At 31.8% G+C, this 20843-nt stretch overlaps 1 protein-coding gene across 6 annotated transcripts in view; it reads left to right on the plus strand.

Moving 5' to 3' along the window:
• LOC142323698 (pyridoxine/pyridoxamine 5'-phosphate oxidase) overlaps window positions 1-20843 on the plus strand; it is a 48442-nt gene that overhangs the window by 26909 nt on the left and 690 nt on the right. For all 6 annotated transcript variants that reach the window (XM_075363806.1, XM_075363805.1, XM_075363804.1 and 3 more), the window contains 3 exons: window positions 1541-1646; window positions 12553-12624; window positions 14255-14460. In XM_075363806.1, coding sequence (XP_075219921.1) covers window positions 1541-1646; window positions 12553-12624; window positions 14255-14460 — 384 coding nt within the window. The remainder of the gene's footprint in view (window positions 1-1540; window positions 1647-12552; window positions 12625-14254; window positions 14461-20843) is intronic.

Genomic DNA, 20843 nt, shown 5'->3' on the forward strand with positions numbered 1-20843 from the left:
CGGTGGTCCCAGAAACCTAACTTCCCTCTGGCAGCATTGGCTGTTCTTAAATAGTGAAATGTGGATCAAACTCGTGTAAAATAATTTTCATAGCTATCAATACAACACTACGATCTGAGTAAGGATGGTTGATTCACTCATAAATAATTCATGGTGAGTATGCTTAGTTTCTATTGCATCTGGAATGGTAGTGGGTGCACAGCACTTGATAATAACATAGGTTTTGGAAAATAACTGTAGCATATCAAACCTAAGATGAAGTTTATGCTTCTCAAGGGTGCAGACAAATTATCATAGAGTTGTAACCCCCATATTAAGTATAAAGGCTGTGTAATCAGCCGAGTTCAAGTTCATAACTCGAACTCGACTGATTACATAGCCGAGTTAGAGTTTTGTTTGATGAGAAATTGCTGTTTAGCAACTACATTAGGCAAGTAGCGACAGACACTGTCTCTGTGATGCACAGGCTTAGGAGGATTGCTCAAAAGGATTACAGTCTGTCGGGTCGTCATTTGTACATGATGTACCAAGGTGTCTTCAAAAGTATGACCTCTTACGCAGTGTCTGTTTGGGTGCATAGGTTAAAAAGAAATCGAGCACTTATTCAACATTTAAGGAGTGCCTAGCGTAGAGCCTTAATTGTATGCACTGGTTTTTTTTAAAACAACCTCCTATTAGGCTAGCACTGAATTGGGAAAGGCTGTCCCAGTCGATTTAGTGGTGAAAGTTCAGGCAGCCATGTGGAAATTGCAAAGTGGCAGGGAGGCTGAGGTATCTGGGATGTGGTTTCGAGCCATTCATATAATATCATCTTTGTATTTTGATCCCAGTTCTCTTATATATATGTATTTTAACAAGGAAGATAAGATGGATGAAATGATAGGGGGGAAATGCATACCAAACTAGCTGATCCAGAAATCAGTGCCATATCCACTACACCAACTGATGGCCATCTCATTCATTTCCCTGAATGGTTGACAAGATTTACTATTTGACAGGAATACACTTTTGTTGTTTTTTACATTTCTTAAGTTCCAGTTATTCAGCATCATTAAAATCAGTAATACAATTTCACTTTTAGAGATCTTGAAGTAAGCTGAACCCAAAATGGTATTATCTTATGAAAAATTGGGTACTTAACTTTTTTCTGCTTACTCTTAACAAAATCATAGAAATTTTAACCTAACATTTTCATGAAAAGCTATGTTTTGTTTTGACTTTAAAAGTGTGCAAAATAAATGTGGTCATAAAGGTATTAAAAATAGTGATTAGGCAGAAATAGTGTTCAGTAGACAGTTCAATTTTAAGTTCTTAAACAATTGTAATCTGCTACCTAATTGCAGCTGTCAAATAAGTTCAGATGAAATTCAGGTAAATTTCAAAGAATAAATTTTGAAACGTTTTATAAGTTGTAAATTTTTTTAAATTTATTCCTTAAACAAAGCTATGATATCTTTAAGTTTTTATTCAGTTTTCATTTATATTTAAATGTTATTTATTTAGCCTGAAATAATTTTACTTTATGTTCTTTTTTTTATAGAGATGGACAGCAAGTAACTGCTCGTCATCTTTTGTTACGGAAATTAGATAATGACAATGGTTTTATAATAATGACTGATAAAAGAAGTAAGAAATGCAAACATCTGGTAAGTTAGCTGGATAGTTTGTTATTATTTTTTTCTGCTATTCTATCATTATTGTTTTTATATTCTTTTTTTGCAGTTGTATATTTAGAGGATAAAATTATTCCAAATTTTAGAAACTTTTCTCTGTTTCAATGATAGTCCTTAGCAATTTTGATAGTCCTTAGCCCATTGTCAGTCTAAAGTCCAAAGGCCCATTGCCAATCAAGCTTGATGATTTTTTCACAGCATATCAAAAACAAATGACTGATTTTGGCTAAATCTTTAATGTAGTATATATATATATTTTTTTTACTATTTATGAAAATTTGAATTCAGCTGGTAGTATATATAACCAACTCAAAATAATTAACATTAAAAGCTTCAGTTGTTATCATATTTATTTTTGATTACTTCATTTTGTATTTTTACTCATAAAAAAAAATAAATGAAAAATTATTTATTAATGACAAAATTTTATTCAACTTTGCTTTATCAGTAAGCAGTTTTATCTACAATGTAATATTTTATTTTAAAAATTTGAAGAACTTTTATAATGTAGTTATTAACAAATATCAGAATGAATAGACTACTCCAGGAACAAGTAAATGTGTTTGGGTGATTTGTTTGTAAGCTTACAATTTATGAACCATAACTCCAGAATGGTTGCAACAATTTCCATGAAAGTTTTATCAAAGAATTTATCTCAATCATGCTTATCTTGATGAAAATGATGTTCACTATAGCCCATCTCTGTTATTAAAGGTTTAAATCTTGAACCCCTTTTACACTGATAACAAAACCTTCACTGATAACAAAAGCATCTTTTATCTAAAGATAATTATTTAAAAGTATTTGAAATTTCTATATTAGCGATTCAAACAATTTTTCACTGGAACCATATTTCTGTAAATGTGTATAGAAACATTACATTATGCTTCTAATGTAGATGTAACGGTGCTAATCGAAAGGATACAATTCTCATTAATGATATAGTATTTCTGTTACCAATTCTTTTAAAATTCTGAGTTTATTAAATAAAAATTGGAATGACTAGATTGATTTCATTTGAGATAAAATCAAACCACTTTTTTTTTTACTTCGAAGCATGTAAAAACCTATTAATTTTGTCATCATTATTAAATATTTATTAACTCAGTGTACTATGTACATATCCATCCACATGAAATGTAAAAATTATCTACCATCTCCTGGAACTCCCTCAAAAAATCATGATAAGTTTCATGATGTACCTGACTGGAATTTAAACCAGGGACCTGTGGATGAAAGGCCAATACACTACCACTCTGCCACATAGATCAGCAGAATGATAGTGCACTTACTATGCATTTATATTTACAAATGTAATGCGGTGGTTGAAAAAAATTAGTCACTTACTCCATAAAGCAAAAAAAATTTTCTGTTAATCTATTTAAAATGAACTTAAAAGAGTTTCTTTTATAAGAATAACATAATATTGGGAATGAATTGTTTCTATCAATGAATCTTTAAATAATACTAATTTAAAAAAATCCAGAACTTTTTACATGTGCATACTCAAATAATTTTCACAAGTGCCTTCTGAATTGTGATTTATTTATAGTATTTTTTAATGTATATATTTAGTATCTTATGCCAGTATTATTTCATCTGTTAAAAAAATCAATATCTTAATTTATTGATGTAGACTTATGGTCTATTTCTTTTATTTTTAATTAATTGTGTTTTTAAAAATGCTATACTCAAGGTTTGTACCATAGTTTCCCCTTGATCCACCCAGGAAAATGGTGAGGCAGTTCCTTTTTATGTGTGTAGTAAGTAGTGCGTCAACCCCATTTATTATAATGTATTAGGTAGTTATATAGTGATGTGTATGTAGTAAATAAAATATACACATGTAATGTATTTAATTTATTTACTATCCTTGCATTGTTTCTTTAATGTTGTTTGATTATTTATTTTTAAATATTAATAATATGGACTGTAAACCACATTCTTTATATTTGAATTTTGATTTTTATGATGCTTCATTTTCATATGGTTTTACCCAGTTTTTGTTGATCTGTCCAAACAGTCCCTTTTAGGTAGATTTCATAAGAAAGCTACTTATTTTAATGGGTGCCATGACTCGACTTGCAGAAAATTTTGACATATCTTCATGTTTCACACCCCCCCAGAATCCAAAACCACCATCAGCTCAAAAGTTTATATATATATATATATATATAGGTATATTTCACTTTCTTGTGGACATGATAACTGCTGTAATTTTCCGCCAATGACTATCACATTGTTCCTTAAAAATAATGCATCTCAAAATCTTGGTCAAGTTAATTAACGGCCAAAATCTAACCATGGGTGTGGAAATGGGGGTAATTGTTTTGAAAAAACAAAAGATCGCAATAACTTTCTTATTAAGTAAAATATCTAATTCGTTTAAAGTTCCTGCTATTCTTTGGATAAGGGCTTAAAACTTATGTAAGTAAATTTTTGATATCACCAACTATTGGCCCAGAGGATGGAAAAAATTGGGTATGAAGACAAAAAATATCATACCTCTCTTAATAGGCACAGTATCGAATCAGTTTAAAGTGGTCATTAGTCATCTAAGCATTACCTAAATCTTTTGTCTATAAAAATTTTTGATATGACCCACCCCTACAGCAAGGGATGACCAAAATGTTGCTGGAATTTTAAGAAGATAGGACTTGTATGCTAAACATGTGAAACTTTTTTCACATGCAACCATTGTTGTATTAAGTAAATTTGAAGCTTTTCTTAACTTTAAGGTGGAAATATTTTTTCCCCTGCACATGTGAAATCTACCTCCACCTTCTGATATGCCAAAAGGGATTTTTTTAATTATTCACTGTATTAACATGAATTAACATAGAAAAACTTATTGCACTAGATTATTAATTTTGACAGTTGCATAGTTTTTTTTCTATTGATAATGTTTATTACTTTAATGTATATTATTCTTATTTTTTCATACCAAGCCATTATACCAACATCTTCTTTCTCCTAATTTTAACATTTGCCTAATTGTGCTACTTATTCATGCAGATGCCTATATTCTTATATTCTCCTCTACCTTCCTATACACCAGTTGTGAGTACATTTAATTATGTTTGTGTATTTTCAGTTATTTTACATAAATCATTTAATGAAAATTAAAAGGTTTTAATAAATATTCAAATAATATTTATTAATTTAAAAACATTTAATGCTTTTTTTTTCTTTAGTATGAATTTAAAATCATCTTTCTACAAAGAATTTTCAATAATGAAATTTAAATACAATGTTTTATTTGTAAATAACATTTTACTTATATTTACTGATTTGTTAAATTGTTTTCAGATTTATTTAATCCTCCTTAAGTACTAAAACTAAATGGAAATAGATTTGAGAAGATCTTTTTTATTCCATTATAGTCTATTCAAATGATACAACAGTTATTAGAAATGTTCATAACTTTTATTATTTTAAACAAGTATAATCACAGAGTTCGTTAGAACTTCGTCAGTAAGAGGCAAAGAAGTCAACAAACTTCGTTTACAGTTCTAACATGACCTAAGAGTGAAGTGAAAATGGGGGAAAAAAAGCATGAAAACATATTTTAGTTCAATTAGATTAGTAAGTAATAAAGAATACTTTCAAAAAATACCTTGAATTTTGTTAGACAACGTTTTTTTGATTTCATTTGATGAACCGCGGGACTCGAATATGTCATTTTATTCATTTTTTTAATGAACCTTTACAAATCGAGCCGCTAGATAACAGTACTTTATAGTAGGTAGCATACAAAAACTTGATAGTGTATGAGAAATAATAAAATTTAAAAGAAAATATACTACAGCTTGTTTTAATAGTAAACATTATTATGTAAATGAAAGTACTGAAGATGAAACAATTTTTTTAATTCCGTTTACGTCTTAAAAAAAATGAAAGTATTAATTTACAAGAGATTATATTAGTTTTATTAAAAAAGGAATAAATAAAACAGAAATAAATTCGATTGGTAAAATCGAATTAACGATAAAATTTGAGGGCACTTATTACTATGTAATAAGTGCAATATTACATCATGGATCTTTGATTCGTAGAGGTTATTATACTAATTTTATTAAAAAAGAAAAATATGGTATGAAGTGAATGATATGACTATCAGCAAAAAAATTGGCCGTGAAATTCAATTTGTTTATTCTAAGGCAATAAATATTAATAATAAATCCATAAGATAACAATCAGTAATTCATTAAAAAAATAAAAGAATAATGTAACAAAACGCAGTGATATCCAAAAAAATTAAAATGAAATTATAAACTGTACGGTTAGAGTCTGGCAGATATCATTTCTTCCACTCATAAACACAAAAATTTCTGTAATATAAATAAAACAGTTTTTAACAAAATGATACTGATATCAAAAAAGGTAAGACACTAATTCTATTATCAAAATTTGTTATTAATTTAGAATTTTGTTTAAAAAAATATACATGTTAAATATATGTAATAGACAATAGATAAAACAGTAATAGATAATAAACAATGTTTAACCGTTCCATATAATAATCAAAAAATAGAAAAATTTGTTACAAAACTCTTACTGGCTGTGATTTAATTTATTTGTAATATATATCACATTAACAGGAATAATACAATTCTTATGATTATTCGTTGTTTAATAAATGAATACTCTGGTCTCTTTTTACGAACAGAGTATTTGCGCTGTATAAAGTCTTTTAGTGCTATTTTTGAGCTGGTGGCCGAGTGTGTACCTTCCCAGTTTCACAATCTTGCTGTCTGAGAACTGTTACAATGGTTTTGCAGCTTTATTGTTTAGACAATTCATCTCCATTTCACAGGTATTCAGAGTGTTTTGGCGCACGATTTGTTCGATCACCCACCTCATTGCGGCGAAAAAAGTGGCAATGACCCCTGGTCGTAAGTCTCTGTTACGAGGGGCCTTTACCCTTAGCCCTGCTCACATTGTTTTAGAGCGGGAGCCAAAATCTGTAACTATGTGTTGATCTTTGATGTCACGAATTTGATCCAGTAGCGGTGAAGAGGTGCAAAGAGTGACAGGAGAATACAGGTCTCCAACTGCCCGTGGCTCACTCCGGGTAGTCGTCATGCTTGTGGGCTTGTGCCCAACATTTTTGGATAGAAGGAATACAGTGAGTACTTTGTTCTTATACTGTTAGGTCAGGGAATCTCCAACTATGACCGATTTTAGAGAGGTAGGTAAAAAGCCTGGCTGGAGGAGGAGGCCAGAGCTTTTTCCTTCAACCTCCTCAAACACTGGTGCAGACAATGATGGTTTGGAAATGGATGTAGGGATGTCCACCCAGGAGGGTATGAACCCTCCCCAGGAGGGTTTCTGACATGCATCGTGTTGTGAGCCGGTAAGAGTTTTGTAACAAATTTTTCTATTTTTTTCTTATTACATGGAACACTTGAACATTGTTTATTATCTATTGTTTATTACATATATTTAACATGTATTTTCGTTTTGAAGAAAATTCTAAATTACTAACAGATTTTGATAGTAGAAATGTAGTGTCTTACCTTTTTTTTATGTCAGTATTGTTTTGATAAAAACAGTTTTATTTAGATTTCAGAAATTTTTGTTTTTTGAGCAGAAGAAATAATATCTGCGAGACTCTTACCATATGGTTTACAATTTAATTGTAATTTTTTGGATATCATTTCATCAATTTTATTTGTTGTTAATATTTTCAAAAATATTTGTTAAAAAACTACAAATAAATATTTCTGAAATCCACTTTTCAAACATTTTTACTATTAGGGAATGGATTTTTAGACATTAAACAATGAAAAATATTTATTGTTTATATCCTAAAAGTAATTAATTGTCTCTTTATTCCTGTATTTACTGTTTTTCGTGTCTGTATAAATCATTGTTTACCACAGTAAGGAAAACATTAATTTATTATTTTGCACTATTTGTCACAGTCTTTCTTTTTGACATTTAAATTATTTGAAGTAAAAGTGGAACTTATCATAAGTTGCTTTTTTTGAATGTCTTTTCCTCTGTAAGTGTCTAAACCATCTTCATCTCCTTTGTTCAAGTTTCATGTAATCCTATATCGTAGGTCATTTCTTATTACAATGTTTCATATTAATCTCTTTTATAAATCCACTTTTTTTTTAAACTACCAGATGTTTTTGGTTAACTTTTTATAATATTTAAATTAGTTATCCATAAAAAATAAAAATTTTAAAATAAATTAATTCTGTTTGTGGAAAAAAATTCAAAAACTTGTGACTTGTAAAGTAAATGATATAATATTTTTATAGAAGTTAAAAATGAATACATAAGATATTCAAGGTAAATAGGAATATAAATTTGTCTTAAGACTTACATAATATGTTAAAAGATAATACATAAACAGATTGTACACATCATTTAGAATAACAGGAAAGCTACAAGTTGTTAAAAAGTAAAAATATTTACAATCTTTTATTGAATTTTTTTGTTGAGATTTTTATTTCATTGATTGCTGCTTGATTAAAAAAGCTGCTGTATGATATGAATTAACATAACTTGTTTTTTACTGTAACAAAATATATAAATCTCAATAAATAAGAATGTAGTCAAACTTGGCCATTCACAGTTCTACCATTTCAAATTATCTTTTTGTACAGGTGTACTTAATTGTGAATTTGTTTCATTTTACGTAGATCTGCCATTAAGAAATTGGTTTTTATTTAGGTTTGTTATAAACAACATAAATAAAACTCACGTTGAAATGGAAACCCAAGAAATCTATATATAGAATAATTAGATAGGACTGTATACAGGTGGTGTATTCTGTTGATAGTATCATATTCTAAGGTTAAAATTGCAGTATTTAGTAATAAAGGTACTTCATTATAGTAGTGCATTTTAAATAGAATAATATCCATTTTTAACCATAAGATTGCTCACTCCTATTTTAACTGGTTGTATTTTAACTATACAGCTTAAAGAGTGATTTTTTTTTTTTATTCTGACCTATGAATTTGCAAAATGTAAGATTTAGATTAAATTAAAAGATCACATTAAACAACATAGCCAAAAAGGCTGTTTGTATCTTTCTTGCTTGGACGAACCCATTTGAGTCTATATTCTCAGTTACACCTTGAGAGATGCAGAATCCAACTTACAAGTTCAGATCCTGAACCCAGGAGAGAAATTCTAAAGTTGAAATTTTTTTTATTGAAGCCCCTCACATTCTAAGAAAATATGCCCAGTAGAGTAGTCTCATTGGACTGAGTCGAGTGGAAGATTTACTATGGTGTACGTGAGTTATTTCGCTCTGCGGTTTAGTGTTTTTTTGGTTTGGTTATTGGTATTTTTTATCGGATTGGACATAGGCAACTGTTGGTGGAACATTACAGGATGTACCTATAAAATTTCTTATTTATTGGTTAACGGATTCACTTTTTATTTAGATTTTTTCGGAGTCTTGTTTTCACTCCACAACGTAAACGTTTACGTTAAATTTGTTCAACGTAACCTGTTACTTACGGAGAATTATTCTAAGTCAGTTTGCCGGAATCGACAAGATCGTTACGTCACTGGCGTGGCGTAAACAAGGACGTAAAATTTTTTTGTCAATTTCTATAGAGATAAGCAAGCATATTTTTGTTTCTTCTAAGTGCTAGCAGAAACAAGGGGAGAAACTTCCTTTTCTTATAACTACGCTACCGGTCCCGCCCACCGATATGGAAGAAACGCCGGGGAAAGTTACTGAAGCTCTCCCTGAGCTCACAAGACAGGAGAATATTGAGATCGCGCCCAGCCAGGCCGCCTCCGTCTTACCACCTGCTAACGTGCTGGTGGAGGGCTTGTCTTCCAGATCGGCTGTGGAGGGCAGAAAATGTGCAAAGAGGATTAAAACAAGGCAGTCCTCCATCGAGGAGGAGGAGGACGCACCCCTCGAGCTGAGGGAAATGGCTAGGAGACTGGAGTAGCTGACTAAAGAATTAAAAAATAACATCGACAAGAATGTAAAACGAAGCATAAAAGAGGTAGAGGCAGACCTCAGTGTCGCTGTTAAGGATTTACAGAGTGGTCAGCGCCTCTACTACCTGCTTGTGGAGAAATCAAACTACGGAGGTGGCCACCCAGATTGTGGTTGCCACTGGCTGCTCCACATTAGATGGCCTGGAAAACGGGGTCCCAATCGAACAAATGGCGGACTTCATCAGGAAAAACTGGTTTAAACAGTTTTTTTTTGTCTTCAGTCATTTGACTGGTTTGATGCGACTCTCCAAGATTCCCTATCTAGTGCTAATCGTTTCATTTCGGTGTACCCACTACATCCCTACCAATTTGTTTTACATGTTCCAAATGTTGCCTGCGCTCAATTTTTCCCTTCTACCTGTCCTTCCAATATTAAAGCGACTAGTCCAGGATGCCGTAATTTAATTTCTGTCTCTTCTATTAACTATATTTTTCTAAATGCTTCTTTCTTCATCAATTTTCCCCATCACCTCTTTATTTGTCACTTTATCCACCCATCTGATTTTTAACATTCTTCTGTAGCACCACATTTCAAAAGTTTCTAATATTTTCTTCTAAGGTACTCTGATCGTCCAAGTTTCCGTTCTATATAAAGCTGCGCTCCAAACATATACTTTTTAAAATCTTTTCCTGATGTTTAAATTAATTTTTGATGTAAACAAATTATATTTCTGACTGAAGCCTCATTTCGTCTGTGCTACAGCATTTTATATCGCTCCTGCTTCATCCAGCTTTAGTAATTCTACTTCCCAAATAACAAAATTCTTCTACCACCATAATCTTTTCTCTTCCCATTTTTACATTCAGTGGTCCATCTTCATTATTTCTACTAGATTTCATTACTTTCATTTTGTTCTTGTTTATTTTCATGTGGTAGTTCTTGCATAGGACTTCATCCATTCCGTTCATTGTTTCTTCTAAATCATTTTTATTCTCAGCTAGAATTGCCATAACATCGTAGCAGCTTTATCTTTTCACATTGTACTGTTATTACGGATCTAAATTGTTATTTAACATCATTAATATAAATGGTAAATTTAACATGAACGGTAATAAAGTCAAAATAAATACCTCAGAGAAATAATAACAAACAACCTAAATGAAAAACCCTTCAAGAACAGACAAACTAGCTAAAGCACAAAAATTAACCTGGTACACCTAAAAAAATGTCGTGGTAAACCTAAAAAATGTTAATCCATAACCCAAAAATAAGATGCTGCTGCATATATGGCATATGCAGCAGAAATACTCTTCCACCTGAACAGTCAAAGACTGACAGACTCAAGAAAATCAAAAGACAAATTTGAAAAACCTGCATCAAAAAAAGTACCAGAAAAATGGACAGTGATGAATTGTGCTACAAAGTTATGTAAAAAGAGTTAGAACCCATCACTGATGCCATGCTTAAAAGGAGACTAGGATTCTTTGGACATATCATGAGGATACAAGATTCAAGACTTCTGAAACAGCTAGTACAGTAAAATCTCAACTTGAAAAACACCAAGACAGGATGCAGTTTGATCAGAGAAATAAGAGAGGATCTGAAGGAAATTGGCCTTAAATCAGAAATCACAGAAGACACCACAGAGAAGATAAATTAAACAAAAAACAAGGACAAAAACATTTGTTTCAGACTCACAAAAAAGAAACTCACAACATGAACATTTTCAACACCAGAAAGGGCACAGAGATTGGAATGTATGAAAAATACTAGAAGGACTGCAAGGCCTGAACAGTTCCTTCAAAGAGACTTGGATAATGGACTGACTAAAGTGATCCTATGCGGTCATAAAAGATGAGGAAAAAAAGATATGTATATTTACAATTTTTTTTTTTTGTTAAACTTAAAAACTTTAGCTATTTAATTTTTTTTTCGTTGATGAGTCATTTGACTTTTGGTGTGAGGGGTGAAAGTGCATAAAGATAACAGTTTGAAATCGTTTATTTTCAATTGTTTATTACATGTTTATTAATTCATTAAAAGTGGAGATAGGAGGAGCTTAATAATTTGTTTTCTTATGGCACAAAGTACTACTACTATTATACAAAAACATTCTGTTATCAGGTCTCATGAAAGTGGGTAGAGTTGTTTTATAGGAATGATTTTTTTTAACATAGCACGTATGTAAATATAAATGCATTTAAATGTTAAACATAATTTATTAAATATTGGTGTATTAGATCATTTTTATAAATTCCAGACAGTGACTTGGCAACCCATTTTTTTATCCTGAAAATTCATTGTGACTTGGTATCAAGGTACCATTGAAAGAGCTGATTATATAGTATTATATTTTGAGTGGGAATATGCATAGACAAATATCTTATTTTGATAAAAAATATTTATAATATATTTGTTTTATTAAGATCCAAAATTGAAAACAAAGTGTATAAAATAGAAATTGTGGAGAAAAAAGATTTGAATACATAAGCAATTGATTGAAAATGCAGAAATTAAGTAATATATTGAAAAAGATTGGTAGAAAACAGAAAAAAGCAGAAAAGTACATCAAACAAATTTTTGATAGCTTTGCATTAATTTATAAATTACTGGCTGTTGACAAGAAATATGTTTATTTTTTGCATCAATTTAATTAAAGTGATCTCTTAACGTCATGAGATTTGTGATTAAAAAAGGCTCAGTAAATATGGTAAAATGAGATTTCCAGTTATCTTAAGTGTCAAATTTGAGAAATGTATACATTACAGAAGACAGGATTTCTTTTGTTCTCTGTTTCAGATTGGAATGTATTATGAGTTCCTTGCTTATTCATCTAAATGTTAATACATAATTTTTATTAAGTTTAATTACTAGTAAATAATATTGTTTATTATTAAAATTTATTTATTTTATTATTATAAAATGTTGATAAAAGCATTTTTTGTTTTGTTTTAGGCTGAAAATCCAAATGTATCCATGGCATTTCTTTGGAATTACAAGAAAGATGGTGAAATCATCAGCAGACAGGTACAAAACAAATATTTTTGTTTAGAAAAAAGAAGACGACAAAGTATTTTAGCCAATTTTAGATAAAGAATTCAAACCATACAATTTTTTATTTATATGATGCCTTACACTGTATCCACTGATACTGATGTTCCTTTTAGTTATAGAGGAAGTTCCTCTGATGGTTTTACAATCTCTTCCTGAGAACTGGAAGTAGAGATTTTTTTTAACAAAAAATTACATGCTTGCATAGATTATTTGGATATATTTTTTATTTATTACCATAACTTAGTAATACTATATTGTTATCATATTATGACATTTAGATTATTCTCATGTTAATTTTTAGAAAATTAACTGAAAAGTAGAAAAAATAATACTTATTCCTCCAGATACTTATTCCAGATTGCCTTAGGTTATACTCAGTAGTAGTAATTGTGTATTATTGTTCCTCTGTATTTATTTTTTTATTTTTTATAAAGGTAATAAAACCTTACTTTTTATAAAGGCTTTTGCAATTTCTAGCAATGGAATGAATGTTGATTGGTTAAATTGTAGAATTACCCATTTTAAGTGAAATAAAACAGGCTTTAAAAAAACACTAAAAAATTAAAGAAAATAATAATACCCCCTTAAATTTTTATAATAAAATGTCTCCCCCAAATTCATTTCTTCTTTATATTTTGACTTTTTGAAATCTGTCCCAAATTTTGAATTAGTTGTGTTTGTTATTAGTATTGTTTGACTTCTTGAAATCTGTCCCAAATTTAGAATTAGTTGTGTTTGTTATTAGTTTTGTGCAAACTTTTAAAGTTGAAATTACAAGAATTGAATAATATAAATTTTAATGCATTTTCTGAAGTCAGTTTAATTAATCTATTTTTAAAATTTTAGTTAATTAATAAAAAATGAATTATTGATAAGTGCTAGATTAATAAGAATCAATCAATTAAATGAACCAGAAATCAATGGGTATTGCCATCATGTATAGGTGATTTTTTTTAATTTTTTTTTTTTTATTAACCTGTGGTGGATGGTGAAATTTATGGCACTGATAGAACAAAATTGACAACATTGCTGGCTTCAGAAAGATGACAATACCTGCCATGCTGTCAATAAAATGTCAAGAAAGGTTTTTTTTTTTTGTTATCACTACTTCTCAAAAGATTTATGACTTTCAAAATCTCTTATATCTTACGGTACCAGTTTTTTCTTTGGGTAATACTTAAAATAGTAAGACTCTTCATTTAGGTTAGAAGAAATCACTTTTAAAATTTATGTAGAAATTATTAAAGGTATGAGTGTGGAAATCTGAATATTTTTTTAATTATCGTTGTGAAAAAATATCATTTTCAAATTCAGATTGTATCATTTTGAAAATGCCTTATATGGTGAAAAAGTCCTTTTTCACCACCCACCCCCTCCTTAACCTTGAGCCCCTGATCTGACTAAGTTTTCCATGCTGATGTCTTGACTAGAAAAGTCAGTGCATCCTTGTATAATAGCTATGTATAGACTGAGGGGACTCATATTTTTGTTTGGTGGCTATTATTTTATCCAATCTTACAAAAAAATAGAATAAAAATTATTTTCATCAGTATCACTTAAAAGATATTTTTATTAGCACTTCAATAAATACATTTTTATGTAGGTTCGTATTGATGGTATTGCTGAAGAGTTGGATAAATCAGATTACATTGAATTATATGAAGATCAGCCATTATATTGTAAAGTACGTGCACATTTATGCCATCAAGGTAAAGTAATAGATAACTGGAATGAATTGAAGTTGAAACATGATATTCTGTATAATAATTTTGTTGAAGAAGGAAAAGTATTAGAAATGCCTGACCATTTGTAAGTATATGTAATTCTTCTGACGTATGTATTTTGTAAGTATTAATGTATGTAATTCTTTTGTAATGATGTAAATAAGTACAGTATGCTCGGGAAGTTGTTGTGCAATGGAATTATGGAAGTGTAATGACAAAACTTTCTTAATTATTACTTTCTATTTTTATTTCATTATTTTATAGAAAGGGATATTACAATAACTGGAATATGCTATAAAAGGTGTTAGAAATTACCTCCTTCAACATCAATACAACACTACACATGTTTAAATTTGTTTTCAAAGATGTTAACCAGCTGATGTACTGGAATGTCTCATACGTATGCTGTTATTACAGTTTTTAGCTCATCAGTCATGTATGAACTGTTACAATACACTGCTTGTTTCACTGCCACCCATATAAAGTAATTTGGGGGAGTCAGATTGGGTGATCATGCAGGCCACAAACCCCTCAAAATGATTTGTTCAAATCAAAGACATTTCTTATAACAGTCATTGATTTAGCTGTGTGCACTGTGGCGCCATCTTGTTGGAACAAACTGTAATTGATTTCCACTTCTGTTAACTGACTAATGAAGTTAAATAAAACACACAATAATAAGATTAACTGTATTTTCAAATAATATTTCACAATCGTTTTCTACTCACACTGACCCAGACTCCTATTTTTGCTTCATGTAAAGATTGTTTATGTAATTGATGGGGGTCAATTGTCGACCACAGTCATGTATTTTGTGAATTAATATACTCTCCCAGATGAAACTACTCTTTACCTGTAAAAAACATAACGTCGAGGATACCCATGGAATTTTAGTCAATGAAACTTTTAAACCATTGACATTAATTTAATCTTTTGGCATGATCTGTAGGATTCAGTTCTTGAACATATGTTACTTTGTAGGGGAAAAGTTTCAGTTCTTTTTTTACAACTTTGTATGGAGTAGCAAGTATGATATCTTGCTGTTTTGCTAACTTATGCGTTGACTTTGATGGACTTTCAGGCATAGCATCCAAGATATCAAGAAGCTTCTTTTCATTTAGCTTAGGTGGTCTTTCACTTCAATTAGCGTCTTCAACAGAGCCCTTTGCCTGAAATCTTTTGATAAGAGTTTGAACTGCATTGCGATGAGGAACATGACTATTTGGAAACTTTCAGAAAACTTGTGCTTCATTAATCAGTATACTTGTCACCTTCACAAAAGATGTATTCAACAAGCAAAATGTGTTCCTCTACCAAAAGAACCATTACATTTCTCACAACTATTAATTCTGATAAACAAAGCAAAACAAATCACATTCAATCACAACTCAGCAAGTGACATTTTGGTTTACTACTGAGTGCACCCAACGAACCCACAGGGCAACCAAGCTAATGCCGAAAGAACAGAATGCACCACATAATTCTAAAGTATACTGCACAGCAACTTTCAGAACGCTCTGTAATTGTAAGTTTTTATTATTTTGAACAAAAAATTGCAAAATTAATTTTACATAACATTATGATTTACTTTTGCTAATTTTACATTTACTTTTTTAATTGTATTTATTATTTACATTATGGTTAATTATATTAACTTTATTTACATTATGGAGCATTACAGTTCTTTATGATTTATTTAATCAAAAACAGTGTTACAGAGATCATGGTGGGAAATCATCAGATGACATGAGATAACCTTGTAATACTAAGCTACAATTAAATGGCTCCTTCAGCTTACCTTCCTTTAAGATAGGCCTCAAAAAAAACATTTCCCATTTATTAATTTTATGAGTTCAGCACATGTAAAGAATAGGATGACTTACAAGTTGGTCAAAATGGTAAACTCTTACCTCTCCCTTTAAACGACAGTTAAGCAAAGTTAACTGAAATGAAAGGTAAGCAGCAGCTTACTCTAAGAGCTCTGTCAAGCAACATGTCATCCCACTTAGCCCTGATTAAGTAAAATCACTTATCTGCCACTGAATGTGATGTGATTGCCATCAAGCACTCTTCTAGTAGAACGAAGTGTGATGAATACAGCATCAGCTGCATTTATTATACTACAGACTAACTTTCTGCTGGTACATGTTACTATGGCTCATAGAATTTAGTGATGTTTACCCACTAGATTTCTCAATTGCCAAAACCGAGTACATAGTCAGGGTGTCTCCCTAACAGACATATGAATCAACTCTTCCTCTCTTTTACAGAAATTCTGTTGAGTACAGTGGATTTTTGTCATGAATTTACTTCACTGAGAGAGGTAGAATTTAGGTAAATTTTAAACAATTTTAGGTAAATCACAGCATTTTAGAAAAGATGAACAGGTGATCAGGTACTTATGGTACCTGATGGTAAAATATGATGGTACCTTATGGTACCATATGATGGTACCTTATGGTATACTTATGGTACTTTTAGGTGATCAGGTACTTATGGTTGCCACTTAATCAAAACAGGAGAGTTGGATTACATTAAAAGTGTATAAAGAATTAAATTATTTTTTTATCAGTTTTCCCCTGTAGCTCTTGAGTTTCACCTGAGAGACAAGAATTTGGAATAAAGTGTAATGGTTTGTAGGTAAAAGGTAGTGGCAGGACCTTTTTAGCGCATTCTCTGTATCATTAGGAGATTATGATTTACCGAAAATAACATAGCTTCTATTTAACATTTGTGTTTTGTTAATAACATTCTATTTTCTAATAATTGTTATTGTCACATAATAAAAAAAGATCCAATGGGGAGTTTTATTCTTTAAGACTTTGGGGCTTGGCGTCCCCATGGCCCTAGCCTTTGTAGCTTTCCTTCTCACTACACACAGTGCTACAGAACACTTTACACTATACACATACTCTTCACCCATAAAACTACACAAATTACAACATACACCCTTATACAACAACATCCTACTCTGTTTCTTCTTACATTTACAGTCTGTAGTGTTATGACATCTTATGAAACACAACCATAACCCAAGGCGGAAACTGTCGTGCTGATGGGGTGAATAACTCTACATAGTGAGTCCCAAACATTGGCACCTGGGCAAATCCAGTTGTATTTAGCTGTAGCCTCTGTACATGTGGACTCTGCAGAGGTAGTGGTCTTGTATTTCCCTGGTTCTCGTGGGACCAAAATTAGTAATTCCCAAGAAACTCCTGTGATGGTTGGTGGTCCATCTAAAAAACCACCATCCATAGTCATGTGAAAAAATCTCACTCAGCATTGTCTGATGAGGATAAAAACTGTATTGATGAGAATAGTTTAACTGGTGACGCAATTTGTTGTTCTTAAAAACAATTAAGAAGAAGGCTCCCTTCAAAAGATTTCACCTTTCCTGATAAATAGAGTGATAACAAGCTTATGTGGTTCATGTAAAAATGTCAGAAAATTGAGTGATGGAATGATACTGGTTCAGACATTTAGTGACGATTAGAGTCCATCAGTCTTGCATCTCACCAACATGGTGGTATCAACATTAAAGCGGTATACCACAAATCCTTGAATGCCAGCCAAGGATTAATTTTTTTGTCAGAAACTTTTGAAGATTGGTATTACTGAGATTAGTGATGAACTTCATCCCCAAGCTGTTGTAGAGGTGAGAAAATTTACATTTAACCTTCTCATATCACCGAAAGTAGGTTACATGTCTATTCAACTGCGACCATTCATTTCCAACCCTAGACGATGTTTCCAGTGTCAAAGGTATGGCCACACTGTAACTTCTTGCTCAAACACTTAATATGTGCCCAATGCCCAAGAGAAGGCTACAATGACTCTGAATGCCAGGAGGAAGAAAAATGTGTTAACTGTGGAAGATCACATTCAGCTCGCTCACAAGATTGCCTAACTTTTAAAGAAAGGAGGGCAATTCTCAAAATTTGTACCGAGCTTTCTTTCCAGCCACTCGAAAAGAGTATAAGAATATGTTAAACTTCTGGAACCCAGTAAAAACAGAGTATCTCTTAGAACTGCTACATCAAAGCAAACCCGTACAAATGCTGGCAATCAACATTGTGGATCCTGCACTGAATTGAAACGGCTTGTTCAGGTGTTATTTGATTATGGACCTTGCTCAAAACCATTATTTTAGAGCTAACTAAAAGTTCAATAAAGAAGAAAGATAGTTCTGATGGAAAGACCAACAGTTGTGTACCAAAAACCACTTCAGTCAGTATACCACTAAATAAAACTCCTGCTGCACTAACTGTGCAGCTAATACCAAGATTCCAGTGAAGGGTTCTACAAAACAATTGTCGCTTGTTATGGTATCTCCGGCTTTCCAGGCATCAAAATCCCCACCATCATCACGAAGTCTCTTTGAGGATATAGAGGCTAATGAAGTGCCTAAAGAAGCAAAGCATTTCCTAAAAGTTATTAATACAAAAAAGAAAAACCAAATAGTTTTTGACAAATACTATGCATGCAGTTTTGTATTAACAGGAAAAGAATATTTATGGATACAAAAATTATTCAGTGGAATGTTTGTGGTCTCTGTTCTCACCATCAGGATGTTGAAATCCTAATAAAGGAAGAAAAATCCTTTAATACTGTGTCTGCAGGAGATTCACCTCTGTCTCCAGGATGATGTATTCTTTCGTCTGCAAAATTGATCAGATCTGCATCAAATTGACCAGATTCTTGGTCAGCGGTACTAGTAATCCTCATACTGAAATCTGGTAAAAATAATCATGCCCCACAAGTTATCATCCTATCTCCTTGATCAGTACAAGTACCCTATACAAGGTGATGGAACAAATGGTGAACTGTTGTCTGGTGTGTTACCTTGAGAGAAATGCTGTAATTGCCCTCGAATAATGTGGTTTCCACCAGGGTTTGATCATGTAGTTGCTCTGGAAACTGCTATACAAAACGCCTTTTTATTCCACTAATGCATGGTTGCTGTATTTCTCGATTTGCAAAAGGCATATAACACAACATGGAGGAAAGGAATGCTAAATACACTTCATGAATGAGGGTGTACAAGGTAATTTCTTCGCATTTATCAGGGATTTCCTCGGCAGTTAGTCGTTTTGAGTTTGAATTGGAACGATGGTATATGAATGTTTCACACTGGAAAACCATATATTTATGGCCATAGCCATAAATAGTATAACAAACTGGGTGCAAAAACCGGTTATGTGTTATTTATTTGTAGATGATTTTTCTGTTTAGGTAGCATGTAGGACATAACTACAGGTGAAAACACAATAACTCACTTGGAATTGTGATTTAAATCTGATGGATTCACATTTTCCCTGGAAAAAGCAAAGTGCATTTCCAGGGAAATGGAAAAGCAAAACCTTTGGTTGAGGTAACATATTTACCCTTAACTGTATTTACATGGTTAACCAGTTGAGGCATGCACGCGGGTAGATTTCTAGGAATGTGGTTAGACCAACGACTAAGATGGGTAATACATTTGAAGGAGCTGAAGGTAAAATGTCTAAAAATGTTAGACATCCTGAGGGTGTTATCTAATATCCACTGGGGAGCAAATCATTTATACATGTTGCACTTCTACCGAGCTCTGGTTTGTTCTTGCTTAGACAATGGCTGCGTAGCTGATTCATTGGCACAAGCCACCGCTCTAAGGATGCTCGATGCAGTCCATCATTCATTCATCTGTCTTGCTACAGGTGCATTTCATTCAAGCCCTGTGATAAGTCTGCTGGTGGATAATTGTGATCCATCTCTTTGGAATAGGTGGAAATATATTATATGCTTCTATGTGGCTCGGCTTAAATTACAACCAACTCTGTGAGATTCATTGTGTCATTTCACAAATGAATCACTGTAATACAATAGAGAACTTTTGCTGGATCCCCAGCCATATAGGAATTTCAGGCAATGAGGGCACAGATAGTGTGGCAAAAGAGGCTTGTCTTCAGCATCCTTTAACGAGCTGCGTTTCTTCTAACAATCTTGTCTGTTTCCTGAAGAGGGTGGTTCATGATGAGTGGCAAAGTGAATGGAATGCTACCATGAACAATAAACTTCATCCAATTAAGAACACTGTATCACTGAGGAGCTCCTCGTGCAGAAATAACTGACAAGAGGAGGTTATTGTCTGCCATTTGTGAATAGGACACACTAGTCTCACTCGTAGATATATGATGACAAACAGATGCACCAGTTTGTGCTCTGTGCAACTGCCAACTAACAGTGCACCTCCTTGTGGACTGTATTTGTTATGTGGCATTGCATTGCAAGTTTAAATTAGGAGCTAACATGCAAACTATTCTACATGATAATGAAATGTTTTTATCTTATGTTTTTTTTATTTCTTAGGGCCATCCATTTATATTCAAATTTATAAATTACTGCAGTGTGTTTCAACCATTCATGCCATTTGCCATAAAGCAGACGGTAATTTTATTATTTTAACTGAGATATATAATTTGGTATATC

The sequence above is a fragment of the Lycorma delicatula genome, chromosome 4, assembly GCF_047948215.1.
Source record: "Lycorma delicatula isolate Av1 chromosome 4, ASM4794821v1, whole genome shotgun sequence".
NCBI lineage: Eukaryota > Metazoa > Arthropoda > Insecta > Hemiptera > Fulgoridae > Lycorma > Lycorma delicatula.